The following is a 22,032-nucleotide window of genomic DNA, read 5'->3' on the forward strand; positions in this document are numbered from 1 at the left end:
ATTTTAAATGATCCAGGATAAAATCAAATATGCACAAAATATTCTGAATTGAATTGGGATACATTCCAAAGACACAAAATGGACTTCTAATCAAATTTAGAAGGGGGTGTATACAACCTGGTTGAATACAACTTGGGGCTCCGTATTTTAAAAGAAGTTCCATGAAAAATCATTTTTAAAATACTTGATGTCTCATAGTTGATTTATTTAAGGATAAAAAAGTTGCCAGATTGAAGGATTGGATGATTAAAACGAGATCGAAGGATCAGATTATAATTAAACTTCAAACTAATAAATTATCATGGTACAATTATATCCAATTAGACAGATGGACTAATGAATGGTTGAGGACTAATGGCAAATGTAGAGATTGAACTAAGTATGAACAATTTCTATCGTCACATGAAGATATGCAGAAGGATGCTTTGAGGAAAGGAGTAGTAAGTAGAATTTATAACCTAATTTTGGATCAGAAGGAAAATGAGATTGAAATAGAAGTTTTGAAATCAATTTGGGAATATTATTTAAAGACAGAAATTAGGACAGAGGATTGAATAAAAATTTGGAAGATGAGCTTTTTAAGATTAATGTCAGTAAGGATAAAGGAGAATTTTTAAATAATTAGTTTAAAGTGGTACATGACTCCGGTGAGATTCTTACCAAAGATCTTGTTTTCCAATTCATTGACCAAAGGTAGGATTTTTTTTACCTCATTGTCAGCCTTCCTCCAACAACACCTTGAGTCTTGCCACCTTGACATTCGACATTTTAAAACATACTTTTATTAGCAGAAAAACGGTTGCCCAATCTTTGTGTTGTGTAATATATCCTGGTAGTGTGACGCTCTGTACTACAATTACGCATGTACAATGGTGCTGCACACGGCTTCAGGTGACCTTTCCCAGGTAGGTGCGTTGGGACACTGCCCTTTGAAACAAAGACCACTGAAAAAGTTTCAGTTGAGAAAGCCATTCTTCCCCAGTTCTGAATCACCATTGGCTGACCAGCAGCCACACTTTAGCTATAAAATAAGACAACTCTGTAATGTTCCTACATTGAAGATCAAAACATGGGCCAGTTCTGTAAGTGGTTTATTATATTTGCATAAATAATGCTATGAGCCTGATCTTCTCCTTTGTGATATGAAACAATGGTTCTGATCTATCTCATTACAGTATTTTATTTTATTTCTCCCATAAGGGACTCATTTAATTTGTTCTACACTTAATAATTGTACTTGATTATGATGATGAGTACCAGCAGCACCCACTGCTATTCCTAGATTAGTATTTTAGGAATGGATTAAATTGGCACTGGACATTGTTGAATTGTCTTTCCTATCCAGGTTTACAAGAAAATGCAGGACAAACCTATAACGGGGAAGCTGAAATGTAGATAATGTCCATTCCTGGACCAAATAATGAGATCTGTTGATTCTTCTTTGAAAATGAGATTATGAAGTTTCTTTTTGACATGGTCTTTTTATATGCGGTTTGCTCTTCGGTATAGCTATTCTCATTTACATGCTGGCAATACAGACCTACTCCCCAATTCAGAACCCTGGTCTGTCTGGATATCGGCATTCTTCAGACCTGTGCCTCATCGTGGTGCCAGTCTGGATTGACCCTAAGGCCATATATTCAATTAATGTGGGGAATAAAGATTCCACTAGAGTGAACAGGAACTTCTATTCCTATGCAGCTATGAGGCACTCTCTGACACAGTCAGGAGCCCCCTGCTCTTCACTCCAGTATTGTGATCCATTTTGAAGGGCTCTGTTGCTAATTAAGGGAAACAGAAACATTTTATTCCAGGGCAAACAACATGACGGATGTCATGTATAATTTGACCCTTAGTTCTCATGGTTCTCTTCTTTTGTCCCAGTCTTGGTCCTTTTTGGTTTTGAGATCTCTATCAATTAGCATTTGTTTTCGATTTACTTTCCCTTCCTTGTTAAATCCTGGTTGTTGTTTTCTCTTCCAGCTTTTTATACGTTCTTACTTCTTGCGACAGTCTTGATCTATAAACCTCTTCATGCTGCTGAAAAAGAGGAATGGATGAAGTGTTTTGATGACCCAGACTATGAAGAACTGTTAAACATTTCCAGAAATGGACTGGCCAAAACTGCAAAGCCAAAGATAGTTGTGATTGTCGGCGCAGGAATAAGCGGACTCACTGCTGCCAAATTACTGAAAGATGCTGGACATCAGGTAGTTATACTAATGGGAGGTCAAATTACAAATTACAAGCTACAGGTAGTGTACAACTTTGTAACCCTTTCCCCCTCTTCTTCGGCTGTAACTACAAATGTTCCCAGTGCAGATCAGGATCACTGTTTGAGGATGTAAAGTTGTTCTTATTGTTGTTTAGTTGTTAAGTCATGTCCGACTCTTTGTGACCCCATGGAGCAGAGCGGGCCAGGCCCTCCTGTCTTCCACTGCCTCCCGGAGTTTGGTCAAATTCATGTTGGTAGCTTCGATGACACTGTCCAACCATCTCATCCTCTGTCGTCCCCTTCTCCTCTTGCCTTCACACTTTCCCAACATCAGAGTCTTTTCCAGGGAGTCTTCCCTTTTCATGAGATGGCCAAAGTATTGGAACCTCAGCTTCAGGATCTGTCCTTCCAGTGAGCACTCAGGGTTGATTTCCTTCAGAATTGATAGGTTTGTTCTCCTTGCAGTCCAGGGGACTCTCAAGAGTCGCCTCCAGCACCACAAATCAAAAGCATCAATTATTCTGTGGTTAGCCTTCTTTATGGTCCAGCTCTTACTTCCATACATCACTACTGGAAAAACCATAGCTTTGACTATGTGGACCATTGTTGGCAAGGTGATGTCTCTGCTTTTTAAGATGTTGTCTAGGTTTGTCATCGCTTTCCTCCCAAGAAGCAGGCGTCTTTTAATTTTGTGTCTGCTTTCACCATCTGCAGTGATCATGGAGCCCAAGAAAGTAAAATCTGTCACTGCCTCCATATCTTCCCCTTCTATTTACCAGGAGGGGATGGGGCCAGTAGCCATGATCTTAGTTGTTTGGGGGTTTTGTTTTGTTTTTGATCTTCAGACCATTTTTTGCACTCTCCTCTTTCACCCTCATTAAGAGGATCTTTAATTCCTCCTCACTTTCTGCCATCAGAGTGGTAACATCTGCATATCTAAAGTTGTTGATATTTCTTCTGGCAATCTTAATTCCGGTTTGGGATTCCTCCAGTCCTGCCTTTCGCATGATGTATTCTGGATATAAGTTAAATAAGCCGGGGGACAATATACAGCTTTGTCGTACTCCTTTCCCAATTTTGAACCAATCATTTGTTCCATATCCAGTTCTAACTGTTGCTTCCTGGCCCACATATAGATTTTTTCAGGAGACAGATAAGGTAGTCAGGCACTCCCATTTCTTTAAGAACATGCCATAGTTTGCTGCGATCCATACAGTCAAAGAGTTTTGTGTAGTCAATGAAGCAAAAGTAGATGTTTTTCTTCTGCTTGAGTTTTGCTATAAGAAGCTGATGATCAGAGCCACAATCAGCTCCAGGTCTTGTTTTTGCTGACTGTATAGAGCTTCTCCATCTTTGTCTGCAGAAATCATAATCAATCTGATTTTGGTATTGCTCATCTGGTGATGTCCATGTGTAGAGTCACCTCTTGTGTTGTTGGAAAAGAGGGTTTGTGATGACCAGCATGTTCTCTTGACAAAACTCTATTAGCCTTTGCCCTGCTTCATTTTGAACTACAAGGCCAAACTTCCCTGTCATTCCTTTTATCTCTCGACTCCCTACATTAGCATTCCAGTCCCCTATAATGAGAAGAACATCTTTCTTTGGTGTCATTTCTAGAAGTCTTGTTAAGTCTTCATAGAATTGGTCAATTTCAGCCTCCTCAGCACTGGTGGTTGGTGCATAAACTTGGATTACTGTGATGTTGAAAGGTCTGCCTTGGATTCGTATTGAAGTCATTCTACTGTATCATTTTTGAGATTCTATCCCATTACAGCTTTTCCCACTCTTTTGTTGACTATGAGGGCTACTCCATTTCTTCTACACCGTTGTTGTCCACCTTAATAGATATGATAATTGTCTGAATTGAATTCTACCATTCCTGTCCATTTTAGTTCACTGACGCTCAGGATGTCAGTATTAATTCTTGCCATCTCCTGTTTGACCACATGCAGCTTACCAAGGTTCATAGATCTTACATTCCAGGTTCCTATGCAGTATTTTTCTTTGCAGCATCAGACTTTGCTTTTACTTCCATGCACGTCCACAGCTGAGCGTCCTTTCAGCTTTGGCCCAACCACTTCATTAGCTCTGGAGCTACTTGTACTTGTCTTCCACTCTTCCTCAGTAACATGTTGGACGCCTTCCAACCTGAAGTTCTCATCATCCAGCGTCATATCTTTTAGCCTTTTGTTTCTGTCCATGGAGTTTTCTTGGCAAAGATACTGGAGTGGCTTGTCAGTTGCTGCTCCAGGTGGATTGCGTTTAGTCGGAACTCTCCACTATGTCCTGCCCATTTTGGGTGTCCCTGCACGGCATTGTCCATAGTTTCTCTGAGTTACTCAAGCCCCTTCGCCACGACAAGGCAGCAATCTGTGAAAGGGGATGTACAGTAGATTGTTTAAATCTCCCTCCTCTAACTTTATTTTAAAACTGTTGTCCCAACCACATGAGGGGAAACTCCATTGGCATCATTGTCTTGAGGGAAAAACATTGACAACCACTTTTACACCAGTGATGATATTTAGAGATCAAGACTTCCATGTGTAGCAATGTTTTATCACAATGCTTTTGTTCCTAGGTTCACATTTTGGAAGCCAGTGACCGTGTGGGGGGTCGGATAAAGACCTATCGCGAGAAGGACTGGTACGTGGACTTGGGACCTATGCGTCTGCCCAAGGCACACAGGTACAAAGCAAGGCATGACCCCAGTCATGCTAAAAAAAACCTTTCCTTTGCCCTGAACATAAGAATGAGACAAGAAGGTGGGAGCACAAAGGGAGGGAACATGCTCTTAACCATGCAGCGCTGGAGCTGACTTCAGAAGTTCCATAATTCATTTTGTACATTTCATTCAACTTGTGTCTATCTCTTTGTATTTAGTTAATTTAGGTCATTTCTAGATAACTTTTCAAAATATTTATCTCTGGTTGTTTTGGACTCTCATCTCACTACTCGAGGACCCCAGGCTGTGTTCCTCTTTGGCTGGAAGGTTAGGAGAATTTATGGTTCTGTACTACAAGCCTGTACTGCAACAAAATGGAAGGGAGATAGGGAAAGTTACAGAAAATGGAATTCAGACTTCCAAAGAATAGCAAGGAGAGACAAGAGGGCCTTCTTAAATGAACAGTGCAAAGATATAGAGGAAAAGAATAGAAATGGAAGAAACGGAGATCTGTTCAAGAAAACTGACCAAATTGCTAACATGTGCTTGAAGGACAGATCCTGAAGCTGTGGCTCCAATACTTTGGCCATCAAATGAGAAGAGAAGACTTACATTTAAAATACAATAAAAATTCAGAACAATTAAAATACAATTAATATATATATAAAAATTGCCATCGGACCCACAGCTAATATTATTTCAATTAAAAGCCTTCTGGAACAGGAAGGTTTTGACCTGGCGCCAAAATGTCATCAGCGTTGGCGCCAGACGAATCTCAATTGGGAGGGCGTTCCATAGTCTGGGGGCAGCTGCCGAAAAGACCCTTTCTCTACAAGCCCTCCCTCTTACCTCCTTGAGGGACGGCTCTTTCAAAAGGGCCCCCTGGCTAGATCTTAACTGCCGGGTAGGTTCATATGGAAGGAGGCGGTCCTTCAGGTATCCAGGGCCCAAGCCGTTCAGGGCTTTATATGTCAAAACAAGCACTTTGAAATGGGCCCAGGCAGCAACTGGTAGCCAATGTAACTTAAACAGAATCCGCTTGATGTGTTCCCTAGCGGCCCAGCCACTCATCAGCCGTGCAGCTCGATTCTGGACAAGTTCCAGTCGCCGGACCGTCTTCAAAGGCAGCCCCATGTAGAGCGCATTGCAGTAATCTATGCGGGATGTTACCAGTGCGTGTGTAAATGTCACGAGACTCCACTCATCCAGGTAGGGCCGTAGCTGGTATAATTTCCGCAGCTGAAGGAAGGCGCCCTTGGCCACCGAGTCCACCTGGGCTTCCAGTGTTAGACTGGGGTCCAGGAGCACCCCCAAGCTGCGGACCCTGTCCCTTAGGGGGACTGCAACCCTATTCAGGGCAGGAGAATGGGCCTCCAACCTGTCCGGTGAAGCACCCACTAACAGCACTTCCGTCTTGTCTGGATTGAATTTCAATTTATTAACCCTCATCCAGTCCATTACCAGGTCCAGACACGAGTTCAGCACAGAAACTGCCTCACCTGGATTGGTGGGAAATGAGAGGTAGAGCTGAGTATCGTCAGCATATTGCTGACTCCTCAGCCCAAACCTCCTGATGACCTCTCCCAGCGGGTTCATGTAGATGTTGAACAGCATGGGGGACAGTATTGAGCCCTGAGGAACCCCATGACATAACTGCCATGGGACAGAGCAACTGTCCCCCAGCACCACCCTCTAGACATGGAGAGCCAGGAAGGAGTGGAACCACCATAAAGCAGTGCCCCCAACTCCCAACCCAGCCAGCGTGTCCAGAAGGACATCATGGTCGATGGTGTCAAAAGCCGCTGAAAGGTCCAAGAGTATCAACAGGGTCACACTCCCCCTGTCTCTCTCCCGCCAAAGGTCACTGTACAGGGCGACCAAGGCAGTCTCCATGCCAAAACCTGGCCTGAAATCCGATTGAAATGGATCCAGAAAATCCGTTTCATCCAGCAGCGTCTGGAGTTGCTCAGCCACAACCCGCTGTGGACCGTCCCCAGAGAGTGGAGTTTGGCGAGATGACTTCCACCCCGTGGATCCTCAATTATAGGGTTCTGCAGGGGTCGATCATCTCACCAATGCTATTTAATATCTATATGAGGCCGCTGGGTGAAGTCATCTGGAGTTGTGGGGCCGGGTGTCATCAGTATGCTGATGACACCCAGCTCTACCTCTCCTTCTTTCCTACTGCAGTGGACGCTGTTACGACCCTTGAACCCTTCTGGGGGCCCTTCTGAAGTGGATGAGGGCAAATGGACTGAGGATGAATCCGGACAAGACGGAAATCTTGCGCGTGGGCGGCCCTGGCATCAGTGGGTTGGGAACTCCCTCTCCTTTGGGGAAGTGACTCTTCCCATGAAGAATGAGGTTCCCAGCTTGGGCCATCTGCCTGGGCCCGGATCTCACCATGGAAACCCAGGTGGCATCTGTGATCTGGGCATCCCATTTCCATCTTCGGAGGATTGCCCAGCTGCATCCCTATCTAGACACGGGAGCACTCACAACACTGATTCATGCCCTCGTAATCTCAAGAATAGACTACTGCAGTGATCTCTATGTGGGGCTACCCTCGAGGCTGATGCAGAGAATTCAACTGGTCCAGAATTCGGCGGCCAGATTAATAACTAGGGTGAAGAAATTCCAGCACATATCCCCCACTCTGGCCGCCCTTCATTGGTTACTGTTTCGTTTCCGCATCGACTTCAAGGTTATGATAACATTCAAAGCCTTAAACGGTTTAGGACTTTGGTACCTATCAGAATGCCTGCTACCAGCCAGATCTGTCGGTAATACCCATTCTTCACAAGCAGGGTGGCTCAGGGCCTTGACCCTGAAGGAGGCCAGGAGGGAAAGAACAAGAAACCGGGCCTTCTCGGCGGTCGCCCCCCCCTCCCACCTATGGAACAACCTGCCTTTTGAGATCTGCCTGGCATCTCACTGGATGGGTTCAAAAGATTTGAAGACCTGGCTCTTCCACCAGCCTTTCCTAGAGCATTAAGATTTCTGCCTCCCTTTTACCATTCTTTTTGCCATCCTCTTGGGATCCCAGACTCGGGATCTGTCAAAGAAAAAAATATATCATTCTTTTGGCAGGGAAAACCATTGAATGAGACCAGGGAATACGGTGTTGGCTTTGCGGTTAGAAATACTCTGCTGAGATCCAATGAGAACTGGGGATGGGAAGTGGGAAAGAAACAATCATTGCCTTTGAGACCCAAGTTTTAAGAATAAAATATGCTTGGAGTTTTATTGCTGTTATGTGCTACCTCCCGGTCTCAGCAGCAGAATTATTGGCAGATTTGCAGAATGCTGTCAAATACCAAAGTCCTACCTGGGTATTGCATGTTTTTTTTTAATGCCTCCTTTCACTCCTTTGCTGTTCCATTCCCCACCTGCAGAATTGTTCGTGTGTATCTTGAGAAATACAATCTCACGTTGAATCCATTTGTTCAGACGGATAAGAATGCCTGGTATCTGATTAGAAACAGACGGGAAAGGGTGGCTGCCGTGAATGAAAATTCAGACCTCTTCGGATACAAACTGGATCCAAACGAGAAGGGCAAATCTCCTGGCCAACTCTACACAGGAACATTGGATAAGGTATATCCTTTGTTTGCAGGAGGGGAGGGGGAACAGAAGCAGGTGTAAAACTCTTGTGACTAACACATTTTGCCGAATACAAAACAATCAAATCTTTCTGAAACTTTTCCTTTGTGAAGAGAAGTATACATCTCCACGTGTGATCGCATGGAGAAATAGATTGCAATTTGGGCTGATTGTGAAGTGGTCAGTGCGATCTGTTTTCCTGCATGGAAATACACTCCAGCCTGACCCCAGTTCATTCTCAAGCCTTTTTGGTCCATCTGTAAGGCTTCGGCTTTTGGGAGCCAGGGTAGAGTGATTAACTGGCAACTGGAAGGATTGCTTTAAAGGAAATGACTTCAGCTACATTCCAGTCCAATCAGGTGCACACATTCGCAGCCATCTGATTGCACCCTTGTTGTCACTCCGCACATTAAGGGCCAGAACAGATTCTTGGTTTTATAGCTTTGTAACATGTTAAGTACAGTAGTACCCCATATCAGCAAGATCAATATCCATGGTTTCTGAAAATATTTAAAATAATAAAAGAAAAAAACTAGAAGTACACATGTTCACAATGTATTTATGAGAACTATCCACTAGAGAGAACCAGAGACCATTCTATGTATTCTTGTTGTTGAACAATACTACATAATATGTCTCTGGCTCCTTCTAATGGCCAGTTCTGATCATTTTTTTCTGAATTTGTTTTATTTTACTTTTACCATGCTATGTATACCATTTGCTCTTATCTGTGGTTTTCAGCATTTGCAGGGGGAGGCTTAGAAGCAATGTCACGTGGATATGGGGATCCTGCTGTATGTTTGCAGCGGCTACGTTTGCAAAGTCAATATGAAAACAGAGTCCACTGTTTTCTTCCATTGACTGACTGCCAAACGGAAAGATAATATGCATTGATTGATTGATTGATTGATTGATTGATTGATTATTTAAAATAATCTGCCACCTTTCCTCCCTAAAAAGGACGCAAGGTGGCTCAGACAATTAAAAGACAATAATTAAAACTAAAAACAGTTATACAAATATTTTAAAAAGAATCAAACACATATCACACTAAGAAAAGGCAAACAGAATTAACACCAACAACAGATTCACAAGGTACAACAACCTATTTAAAAACACACATACATTTGTTCATTATGGAAAAGCCTGTCTGAAGAGAAAGGTCTTTGCCTGCTTATGGAAGGAGAGCAAAGACGGGGCCAGCCTGGCCTCCTATGGGAGAGAGTCTGTATGCAGTGACAGGTAAGGCCTTCACGATTAAGGAGAAAGCTGTTTCAGGATAAGCACAGATAGTCTATCACTTCAAGGCGCCTGTTTGTTCTCCTCTACGTGCCCCTCTGTGCATTGATAATGTTATTTTTCACACCATCCAGACAAATCCTAAATAGAGATGGGCACGAACTGCCAGTTCAGCCGTTTCTGTCAGTTCGGTGAACGGCCAAACGGGTGTTCTGCAGTTCAGCGCCAAACCTCCTACGGTGGGGACCTACTCAGAGGCAGCACACGGAGGAGGCGGGGCAGGGAAGCCGGCACGCTGCCTCCAAGTGAGCATCCGCCAGAGGAGGTGGGGCGCTGAACCGCAGAGCACCACATGAACCGCCAGACCAGTGGTTCAGACTCATCTCTAGTCTTAAACTAGCACCAATGGTGGCAAAGAGTGGCAAAAACTCTGGCTTTCTACTGTTTTTGAAGCCAACTCCTTCAAATGTTTTATTTGAATGAATAAATATGTTGTAAAGGTAAAAAGAATATGTACATTTTCCTTTGCTTATTATCTGCCTGTATATTTTGTTTTGTTTTATTTAATCTCATCTCTTTTTAAATTATTTAGATAACACAAAACTGCACAATTCTGAAGAACAAATACGACTCATATTCCACCAAGGTAAGACTAGAGAGCATTTCTCTCTCTCTCTTTGTGTATGTATGTATGTATGTATGTATGTATGTATGTATGTATGTATGTATGTATGTATGTATGTATGTATGTATGTATGTATGTATGTATGTATGTATGTATGTATGTATGTATGTATGTATGTATGTATGTATGTATGTATGTATAATTTTTGTCTCTGCCTTTCTCCATACAAATATTTTTCCCCAATGCAGAGCTTTGAAAAATTACTTTACTGGAGTACAATTCCCATAATCCCCCAGCCAGTATGACTGTTGGCCATGCTAATAGTGGGATTTGGGATCCTGCAGAGGTCGTTCCACACAAAGGGCTTATTTTCTACATGGATGACCTATAAGGTTTAGGAGAAGTTGGAGAGGGCATTGACATTTCACCTGGATGAAGCCAGTTCCATTTGGAATTCTAAGACTTATTTAACCATCTCGATTGTTGATTTGCTAACCAATAATCGGCGGATGGGCCAAGAGCTCGGCTTAGAGCAGTAGTTCCCAACCTCGGGTCACCCCGGTGTTCTTGGACTGCAACTCCCAGAAAGCCTGGGTAGCACAACTTGTGGTAAAGGCTTCTGGGAATTGCAATCCAAGAACACCTGGGTGACCCAAGGTTGGGAACCACTGGTTTGCAAGAAAGATGATTGTGGAGATTGTGACAACCCCAGACCTACTGGGATATGCCACAGTTTCACTAAGCTGCCACCAACCATTCCCTATAAGAAGTCACACAGACCAGGGATGGATTTTTAACAAATAAAGGAATAAGGTTTATTTAAATAACACACAGGGAAAAATAAAATGATCAAGTGAATAAGATGCAGTAACGTGGCTTAGTCTCAATCATACATACACCAGTTTGGTTCACACAGAACACCTTTAAATAAAGCACAGACCCTGAACCTATCAGTTCTGGCTACCCATACAGACACCTGAACCTATCAGGTTGGTACTGACTGACACACAGTAGTACCCTGTCTGACACACAGACTCCCACACCAGCTTCTTCTCTCAGCTCTCCTCCAGCTTCTTCTAACTTCTCCACACAAACTCCACATATATATACAGTACAGTCCCTCCTCCTGATGTCCCGCCTTCCACTCCCCATAGGATGGAACTTTCCCTCCAACCCATGACAGACAGGTAACGTCAGTGCTGTATGTAACACCTCCCCTCTTTATAAGTTGTTTTGTAGGGGGAAAGCTAAGGTGCTTTTCTCCAAAAAACAACCTGGATCCAAAACATACAAAAAAAGTTATACAATAACATACAATACCATACTTACTTTAGGATAAACATATCAATTAGGCATTTAAACATTTACCATTTACAATACATCAAGTTACCTTTATTGATACAAACCAGGCATGTTTAATAAACAACAGGTACATTTAACCTTTGGTCACCAAAATATATACATAGTCCATGTTCCTTCGCCGTCTTCAATCTTCGGGTCTTCTTGACAAGGCGTCAGCAACACAGTTCACTGACCCTCTGACCACCTTCACTTCAAAGTCATAGTCCTGCAGGTTTAAAGCCCACCTCATAAGTTTGCTATTGTGGGTTTTCATTGTCTTTAACCATTGCAGTGGTGAATGGTCAGTGCACATAACAAAATGTCTTCCCCAGATGTAAGGCTTGGCCTTCTGGATCGCGTAGACTATGGCCAGGCACTCCTTTTCCACGGTTGCCAAATGTCTCTCACCTTTCTGGAGTTTCCTACTCAGGTAGGACACTGGATGCTGGTCACCATTCTCATCCTCCTGGCAAAGAACTGCTCCTACCCCGCTGTTAGACGCATCGGTGTAGATGATGAACTCCCGGTCGAAGTCTGGAGCACGCAGCACTGGATAGTTGATGAGGGCCTCCTTCAACCTCTGGAACGCCTCCTCACAGTCGCTGGTCCACGGGATGCGGTCATCAGTCTTCTTCCTCGTCAGATCGGTCAGCGGAGCCGCCATCTCGCTAAACCTCGGGATGAACTTTCTGTAGTAGCCCACCAACCCAAGAAATGATTTGACTTTTTTCTTGGTGTTGGGTCTGGGCCAATCACGAACGGCTTCTATCTTGGCCTCTAGGGGTTTTATCACTCCTCCCCCTACTATGTGACCCAAGTATTTTATTTCTGGGATACCCAGCTGACACTTGCTCTCTTTGCAGGGCCTAGGCCACAGCACTTCCTCCCCTGGGTTAAAGTGCCTCTCCCTGCCTTCCTGGTCATCCCAAGCTTTCTTTCTGACCTTTTGAGCTTGCAGGGTCTCTGCTGCTAGCTCTAGGTTTCTCTTTAGGTCATTCCTTAAAGAGTCTATATATGTCACAACATCTTGTGGGTCATCCTGGGTGATCTGCTCCCAATTTTGTTTGATTAAATCAAGGGGCCCTTTCACCCTCCTCCCAAACAAAAGTTCAAACGGACTGAACCCGGTACTGGCTTGTGGCACTGATCGATAAGCAAACAAAAGGGATTGCAGCTTCTGGTCCCAATTGTTTGGATTCTCCGCCAAGTAAGCCCTAATCATGCGCATTAGAGTCCCATTGAACTTCTCCGTTAACCCATTACTTTCAGGGTGATAGGCAGTGGTTTCCTTGTGTTTAATTCCACAGATTTGCCATAACCGTTTCATGAGCTTCGATGTGAACGATGCGCCCAAATCTGTGATTATTTCTGAGGCAAATCCCATCCTGGACATATACCCCACCAAGGCATCTGCCACTGTGTTAGTTTCAATGTTAGTTAAGGGAATGGCTTCAGGGTACCTCGTGGCATGGTCCACAATGGTGAGAATGAACCGGTTCCCCCTCTTTGTGGCCTTGGGCAAAGGTCCCACAATATCCACTCCTATACATTTGAACGGGGTGTCAATCACAGGCAAAGGGCACAACTTTGCTTTGGTCCTGTCACGGTTATTCCCCTGCCTCTGACACACATCACATTGTTTACAGAACTCCTTGATCTGCTTCCCTATTTCAGGCCAATAAAAATTCTGTGTGATTCTCTGTTGTGTTTTGTTCACCCCTAAGTGCGCAGCAAACATGTCAGAGTGCCCTCTTTGTAAGATCATGGGGCAATACTTTTCAGGTACCACTATCTGACTTCTCAACTCTCCCCCTTTTGAGATATTCCTCAGGGTCTCTCTATATAAAATTCCCTTTTCCTCTCGAAATCTCACTGGGGTTTCAGGGGTTAGCTGGGCGTCTGTCACCTGTTCAAAACACTTTTGGAGAGTGGCGTCTGCCTTTTGCTCGTGGCCAAATCGGCTGTCTGTGGTTAAGGTTTCCACCACAGCTTCGGAACTCCCCTCTGCTTTCGTCTCGGGCTCATCAGTACCCCCCTGAACTGTCCCCGTGGTAGCTTGTGAACGGGTAATCACTAGCACCCGTTTCACATGTTCAGCCAGGTCATTTCCCACGAGCACGGCTGCTGGCAGAGTCGATGAAATCGCTAGCCGCCAAACTCCCCTCCAGCCTTGAAAGCTCACAGGTACCTCAGCTACTGGCAGTGAGATCACCTGTCCCTCAATCCCTGCCACCTTCATGCTCTCATTTGGGATTATATACTCCCTAGGAATAATATCTGGATGGCACAGGGTCACCTGGGAACAAGTATCCCTTAGCCCCCTATACTGATGGTCAAGTATTCCTACGTCCACCCCTGCGGTTTCAAACAACTGTGAATCTGTTCTCACTAGCAAGCAGCGCTTGACCTCTACAAGAGGACCATTTTCCTCAGCCTGATCAGCAGATGTAACTGTTCCAGATTGAGTAGCCATGGCAACAGGCTCCCTCAGTGGCAAGGAGCTTTGCTCTTTCTGGACACAGAACACAGCTTTTGGCTTGGTTCCACTCAAATCATGAGGCAAATTTCCCTTTATCTGCTTCCATTTCTCACACTCTGAGATTAGATGGCCCTTTCCCTGACAGAAATAACATTTTCTGCTGTACTTGGAGTCTTTCTCATCTGGTTTTGGTTTTCCCTCCAAAATCTGAGGTCTTTGTTTCATGTCTGAGGGCTTCCCTTCACCATGGGCCCCTCCCACTTGCTGGTTTTTCCCTGGTCCCTGAGAGTACTTGCTGTAGGTTTCTTTAGGTTTACCTACAGATTTCCCCTCACCTAAGGGCTTTCTTATTTGGGAAATAAAATCTGCGATTTCGGCCGCTTCGGCCACAGATTTCGGTTTCCTTTCCCTCACCTGGAACTTCAGTTCCCCATGCAGGACTGAATAAAACTGTTCCAGCGCTATCAGGTCTTTGAGCTGCTGGAAGGTCTCTGTTCCCTCCTGAGATAGCCATTTCTCTAGCAGCCTCACCAGTTGGGCCCCCACTTGGGTAAAAGTCTGCTCTGGTTTCTTGGTGAGTGACCTGAATCTTTGCCTCAGCTGTTCCCCATTTATCCCATGTCTGGCAAACACCAGTTTTTTAAACTCTGCGAAATTTTTTAGCAGCTCCTCTGGCATCTCTGCATAGACTTCTGCCAGGCTGCCACTGATTAAAGATCGCATAATGGTCATCTTCTCAGTTTCCCTCACTGAGAAGTCCACAAACGCTCTTTCCACTAAGGAAAAGAACACCTCAGGGCAATCTCCCTTGTGGTATACAGGGAATTTCTTCAGGTCAGTTTTAGACAATTGTCCTCCCTCAGAAACTCTATTGTTATTATTGTTCTGGTTCGTCAGTTCCAATTTTCTTAACTCAAACGCCATTTTCTCTCTCTGCAATCTTTCTTCTCTTTCCATTCTCTCTATTTCGAATTGTCTTTGTTTCTCCCTTTCCCTTTGCTCCATCTCAAATTGCCTTTGTTTCTCTTCCCTTTCTATTTCCCTCATCCTCAGTTCATGCTGTTGGGCTATGAGCATTTTCCTGAGTTCTGGGTTCTGCTCTCCCGTGCTCTCATCCTGCACTGAGCCAAATTCATCCTCAGAACCTTGGTCCACCTGGGGTTCCCTCACTTCACCCATTTCTGCCATTTGGCTTCGAGTCAAGGGCATAATCCCCCCCCCAGAACAGGCTGCTTTCAAAAGTCAAGCCTCAAAATAAAGCGACCACTTTTTTTTCCTCTCTTTTGCCTCAGAACCAGCCTTCTATAGATTGCTGCTGTTCTTCAGCACTAACTTGCAACTGTTGCCAGCCAGAGTCCACCCCCCTCTGCTAGGCCTCTCAGCAGACAGGCTAGATCACTGCTACTTCACTCAGCTTTGCCTCAGCCTTTTTCCCGCCAAAACAGGTTGCCTCAGAGCTCCCTAATCTAGTCCCACCAATCTGAGGTCACACGTTCTTCCACTAGCCTACCTCCCCGTGAGGTAAGCCTAGAAGATTACCTACGCGCTCTCAGATTGTCCCTGACTAGACCCCCCTTGCTCTGGGCACACTTGCCAAGGCTTTGCTGCACCACTGGACAACTGGACCAGTCGTATCCCACACGCTGGACACCAATCAATGTGACAACCCCAGACCTACTGGGATATGCCACAGTTTCACTAAGCTGCCACCAACCATTCCCTATAAGAAGTCACACAGACCAGGGATGGATTTTTAATAAATAAAGGAATAAGGTTTATTTAAATAACACACAGGGAAAAATAAAATGATCAAGTGAATAAGATGCAGTAACGTGGCTTAGTCTCAATCATACATACACCAGTTTGGTTCACACAGAACACCTTTAAATAAAGCACAGACCCTGAACCTATCAGTTCTGGCTACCCATACAGACACCTGAACCTATCAGGTTGGTACTGACTGACACACAGTAGTACCCTGTCTGACACACAGACTCCCACACCAGCTTCTTCTCTCAGCTCTCCTCCAGCTTCTTCCCACACACTCCACATATATATACAGTACAGCCCCTCCTCCTGATGTCCCGCCTTCCACTCCCCATAGGATGGAACTTTCCCTCCAACCCATGACAGACAGGGTCTACATGGATGACCTATAAGGTTTAGGAAAAGTTGGAGAGGGCATTGACATTTCACCTGGATGAAGCCAGTTCCATTTGGAATTCTAAGACTTATTTAACCATCTCGATTGTTGATTTGCTAACCAATAATCGGCGGATGGGCCAAGAGCTCGGCTTAGAGCAGTAGTTCCCAACCTCGGGTCACCCCGGTGTTCTTGGACTGCAACTCCCAGAAAGCCTGGGTAGCACAACTTGTGGTAAAGGCTTCTGGGAATTGCAATCCAAGAACACCTGGGTGACCCAAGGTTGGGAACCACTGGTTTGCAAGAAAGATGATTGTGGAGATTTCCAAGCTGACTGAACAATTTCAAACTTGCTCGTGAATTCAAGCTTTCTCTATTCCCTTCTGGCTCTTTGGCTGCACCACAAAGTTGAGGGACTAGAGGTGACTGGGCTGCTCATTTTGGAGAGCGGGAAGAATTGCTTGCATGAGCAATGTCACATGGGAGGAATGAACATGCCTAAGATCAACTTTATGAAAAGAAGTAGAAGGACCATTAAGGACCCTAATGGAAAATTCTGTACTGGTTTTGTCCAAAGTACTATACTGTATGTTGGGCTTTCTGTTTTCTTTAAGGAATATTGCAGGTGGAGCTGGAAGAAAATCTAGGAAACTTGGTAACTATTTCATGATTGCCCAGGTTATTAAGTGAGATAGCTTCCTTGGACTTTGAAAGAAAAGAAAAGAAAACTAGTAGCTATGACATACTTACTATTAGAACCAATCAGATTCTGGTCCTTTATTTTAAAACCTACCTCGGTGGATCCAGCTTCTTCTTTTTTTAAGTGATGGGAGTATTCCCTGAGCTGTGCTCTACTCACAGCACTTTTGCTGGTGAAATGTGTCAGGGGAGGGTGTGGGAAGGTGGATGTTTCCTCTCATGACCCCAAAGGTAACATCTTTCAACGTTCCTGAAGTTCCCCAGCATTCTATAGCAGATTTGGATTCCTCGGCTGAATCAAAACAATCTTGTGGCACCCGTAAGAGTGCCTGATGTCTTTGAGGGAAAGCTTTGGTGGACTGAAAACTACTGCCTCAGATGCAAGCAGTACAGCAAGGGTGCAGAAAGTGCACCCTACCAGTGTGGATTTTGTCGCCTCTGACCACATCAGATTCCATCTCCCTCAAAAAAGGGTTTTCTCTGGCCCAAAAAGGGGGAATGGTGCCTTCCCTCCAGGCACCACGTAATCTATTCTCTTATTCTTCATCTTGAATGACCTTCTATTGTTGTGATATTGTTGTTATTTTAATTGTTTTAAATTTAATTGCTGTTTGCCGCCCAGAGTAGACATTGTCTAGATGGGTAGCATATAAGTTTAATAAAATAAATAAATAAAATAAAATAGCCACTCCAGAAAGCTTCCAGAATATCCATTCACTTTTTAAAATAACAGGGTTTCCCACTAAGACGCACCAAGTATAAATATTCTGATAATTAATAGGACATTTGAATCAATTATGATCTGTTCTTCTGCAATGGAACATTTGTGGATCATCAAGGTAAAGTTGAAAAGGAAGTGCTTGTCCTTCTCGTCCCACCTTTCCCCACCAGATCTCATTTTCTCCCATTTAGGAATACTTAATTAAGGAAGGAAATCTGAGCCGAGGAGCCGTGGATATGATCGGGGAACTAATGAACGAAGAATCTGGATTTTATGTTTCATTTCTTAACTCTGTCTTGGGACATGTGACCTTTGCAGATGATGACAGGTAATGGGGGAGGATTTAATTATTCCCACAGGCTGATTGACTAGCATCTCAATTGAAAAAGCCCTGCCATCTGACACCCTGAGGTGGACTCCCTCAGCAGTGGAATGCTGAGACAAGCAAATTGGCTGTAATGGAATGTTCACAACCTTCCCTTCATGATGTTACCAAGGCAGGCAGTTTAGTGCAACAATTAAACCTGACTCTAAAGAATTTTCTCAGAATTAAGGCAAATGGAAGGAATGACCTGAGAAAGGTCCAAGGACTTCTTGGTGATTTTTTAAAAAACATCTGCAGCCTCAGAGGTTAGGAGGTCAATTCTCCACTGTGCCTCCCAAGAGAAAAACTATCCTGTGTAGCCTTGGGCAAGCTGCACAATCCCAGGACGTCCTCTGAAGAAGGCAATGGTAAACCACATCTGAGTATTCTCTACCTGGAAAACCCTGGAAAGGGCTGCCATAAGTCAGAATTGACTTGACAGCACATTATTATTATTAACAATTAATAATGCTCGCGCTCCACTGCATTATTTCTTCATTTTTTAACACAGTATTGGGGAAGGGGGTGGAGTTCCCACTGCCTTCAGTGGGGAGGGGTCAGCATCCCTCCAGGCCAATAGCAATAATGATGAGAGTGATGCTTTGCTTCCTGGCTGAAACTGGGGGAAATCTTGGTCCACCATTGCCAATAGCCTATGTCCAGTGGTAATACCTAAGCTTAGCTCTCAGATATTCAGACACTGCATTATTTCCAAACTATTTTGCTAAAGAGAGTTATTTTGATAAAAGTTACAACACATGGCTGGACATCCAGAAGAGGGCCTGATTTTCATATAATCTTGTATAGGGTTATTACAATTTTTTTAAAAAATGTGCAAAGCATGCCTGTCACAACAATGTATTCCTCTTGTTTGTTCCCATGGGTGTTGTTCAATGGGTTGACCTATTTATTGACCTCTTTCTCCCTCCCCATCCATGACCCCTTCAGTTTTGAGGAAATCACCGGGGGATTTGACCAGCTCCCAAACGGCTTCGCCCAGGAATTGTCTGGGACAATCCGTTTAAACAGCATAGTGGAGAAGATTGTTCGCTCAGACAAGAAGGTGAGGGTGTTTTTCCGCAAGCTGGGGAAAAATGCCCTGTCATGGTTGACTGCCGACTACGTCCTTGTCACATCCACAGCGAGAGCCACACGACTCATCAGATTCCAGCCGCCTCTTTCCCACTCCAAGGTTCACGCCTTCCGCTCCTTCCATTATGCCAGCTCAACTAAAATCGCCTTGGCCTGCACAGACCGGTTTTGGGAGAAGGATGGCATTCGAGGAGGGAGGTCAATTACAGATCACCCTTCCAAAGCCATCTACTACCCTAATCATGATTTTCCGAGTGGCCTGGGGGTCCTTCTGGTTTCTTATACTTCACATGATGATGCCGATTTCTTTGTTCCCCTCAGTGAGGAAAAGTGCCTTGATGTAGTGATGGATGACCTCTCAGAAGTCCACAATATATCCAAAGGTTATCTCAAATCAGTTTGCAAAAGACACAAGATCCAGAAATGGGCCCTCGATAAATTTTCCATGGGGGCTTTTGCTTCTCCCACCCCGTACCAGTTCAGCCACTTTTTCAAGAGTTTGTTCCGGAACGAAGGGCGGGTCTACTTTGCCGGAGAACACACAGCCCACCCTCATGCTTGGATTGACACCGCCATGAAATCTGCCATCCGGGCAGCAAGTGGCATTCACCTCAATCAACCTGTATTGTAGGTTTCATGGAAACAAAACTATCTTACGTCCAGCCTTTTTGAAGAGGACAGATTCGTTACTTCATGGGCCTGTCCTGCTTTCAAACTGCTGGCAATTTGCCCCCCCCCCGAGACGTTGTGAAAGAAGGAAACTAAATTTCTAAATCTTTTTTTAAAGAAAAGATTTGCTCCACCAGAGATTATCAAATGTATACCTCCATCATCTGTTTTTAAGCTGAACATCCACATTACAATAAAGATTTCCTTTTCTGGCTCTAATAATTAGTTGAGGAGTGCTCTTTGGGTTTTGTATAGAAGCCTAGCTCTACACAGAGCATGTCCGCACAGTAGTATTGTTCCCTGTCATTCTGAGGAAATCCTGGTTTTGTGGTTATTGTTGCTGATTAGAACTGTTGGCAACTGATTGTGCCAGTATTGTCATCCAGAGAGATGAGAACAATTCTTTATTTTATTTATTTATTTATTTAAAATACTTTTACCCCGCCTTTCTGCTTGAAAAGGACTCAAGGCGGCTTACAACATCAGCTGCCTTGAGTCCTTGAAAGCCAATATTTAAAGTGTAATACAATGTGCACATAATGGTGGTGAGCATCATTAAAAGACAACATTTAAAGCCAAGAACAATGAGTATAAAGAGGCAGCTTATATCAGTAAAAGGCAATATTAAAGCAAAGAACAATATGAATACAAATATTAAAAAGGAAAAAACAAAAACAAATTACTCTCTGAGAAATGGAAAACACAATACAGTAATGGAAAACACAAGCATTACTAAAAAAAAAATCCAGCTAAAGCAGTAATGCCTAACAATCAATCTAAAAATCACATACAGGTAGCAAGTTATTGAGGGAAGGCTTGCCTGAAGAGAAAGGTCTTTGCATGCTTGCTAGATGGTTCTTGAATGTACTGATACATCCTGTCCAGAGAAATCTTGAACTATCCACCAGAATTTTTCCTCTGGTTCTTTATATTCTTCCCCTTTTCCTTAGCTTCTCCTCTTGTTCAGCCCAACCATCCATCCACAGTAAACACCTGTATTACTTGAAGAGTGAACTACTCCCTGTTCAGTGTCCCACCATGATAAGTTGAAGAATGCATCACTAAAGTGTGAGCAGGTCCATCAGCAGAATGTCAAAAGCACATCTGTTGTCACTGGGTCACTTTGCTTTTTCAAAACCTCATTAGGGCAGCTTGACCATCCGTGGCTCCATCTCCAGCTGTGAGAAAACTGAAGCCGCTTTCCGAAGTCAAACAAAATGGAAGGCAGTAGATCAAAATGGAAGACAGAAAACTCCAAATATCGAGCTCAGCATTCCACCCTCAGAGGGTCAAAGGATGTGTTAAGCTGAGTGTTACTACCTCTTCTTGTCCCATGAACTGGGTCTTCTTTGCCCTGCTATTTGACCAACCACCGTTGCAAGGTCGAGAGGCTGGGAAGGGATGTTGGGTTGTTTTCTTTTCCTACTGCCCCCTTTACTAGCAATAGTGTCTTTTCCAGTAATTTCTGCTCAGATCTTCCAAACCCACAGCTGTGGCTTCCTCTATTGAGTCAGCCCATTTGATGTAAGGTCTTCCTCTTTTCCTACTGCTCCACCCCACTTTTCCCAGCAATATAGTCTATTCTGGACACTTCTGTACAGTATTTCCATTATATGTGTATGGGAGGATAGGCTCAGGTTACTCATGTTTGCTCTAGTGAGAGATCAGGTTGCTTCATTGAGCACCCACTTTTCTACTTTTCTGGCTCCCTTTTGTATCTGTATGGCTCTTTTCTTCTTTTATTCCAAGAGGCAAAAGGACATCTTTTGGGAAACATGCACACAACATGCCTGTAGAGCTTTTGGTCCAATATAGACCAAATTTTGATTTTTTCTCTGGGCCATACTGCCACCTTATTAACCGCCAATGGAGTACTGCACAAGCCACTTTCTCCAAAGTAGCATCCAGGAAATGAAGCCAAAAGCCCTGGCCCAGCCACCCTGCCACCTTTACGTGTACACTGGAAGCTCAAGACCAACCCCAGGGATATTTTTTGGATAAACCAATACAGGTACTTCACCACAAAACCCTGGTAAATACCCTGCTAAATCAGTTTAATAGCACAAGACATAACAGTGCATTATCGTTAGCCTACTAAACAAACAATGAGAAAGCAGACACACCTGCAGGAAATTACTCATCTGCAAAGTAATCCATAGAAATCCGTAAGCAAATGTCTA

General features: G+C 44.0%; 1 protein-coding gene across 1 annotated transcript; it reads left to right on the forward strand.

Annotated features, from left to right (window-relative positions):
• Window positions 1–1,989: 1,989 nt before the first annotated feature.
• LOC110071372 (L-amino-acid oxidase) lies at window positions 1,990–21,192 on the forward strand. Its single transcript, XM_078388755.1, has 6 exons — window positions 1,990–2,210; window positions 4,794–4,900; window positions 8,273–8,474; window positions 10,312–10,365; window positions 17,919–18,055; window positions 19,040–21,192. Exons 1-6 carry the CDS (start codon window positions 2,058–2,060, stop codon window positions 19,812–19,814), a joined length of 1,428 nt encoding a protein of 475 aa, XP_078244881.1. The 5' UTR covers window positions 1,990–2,057; the 3' UTR covers window positions 19,815–21,192.
• Window positions 21,193–22,032: the final 840 nt, after the last annotated feature.

This window comes from Pogona vitticeps, chromosome 2, assembly GCF_051106095.1.
Source record: "Pogona vitticeps strain Pit_001003342236 chromosome 2, PviZW2.1, whole genome shotgun sequence".
NCBI classification, from domain to species: Eukaryota; Metazoa; Chordata; class Lepidosauria; order Squamata; family Agamidae; genus Pogona; species Pogona vitticeps.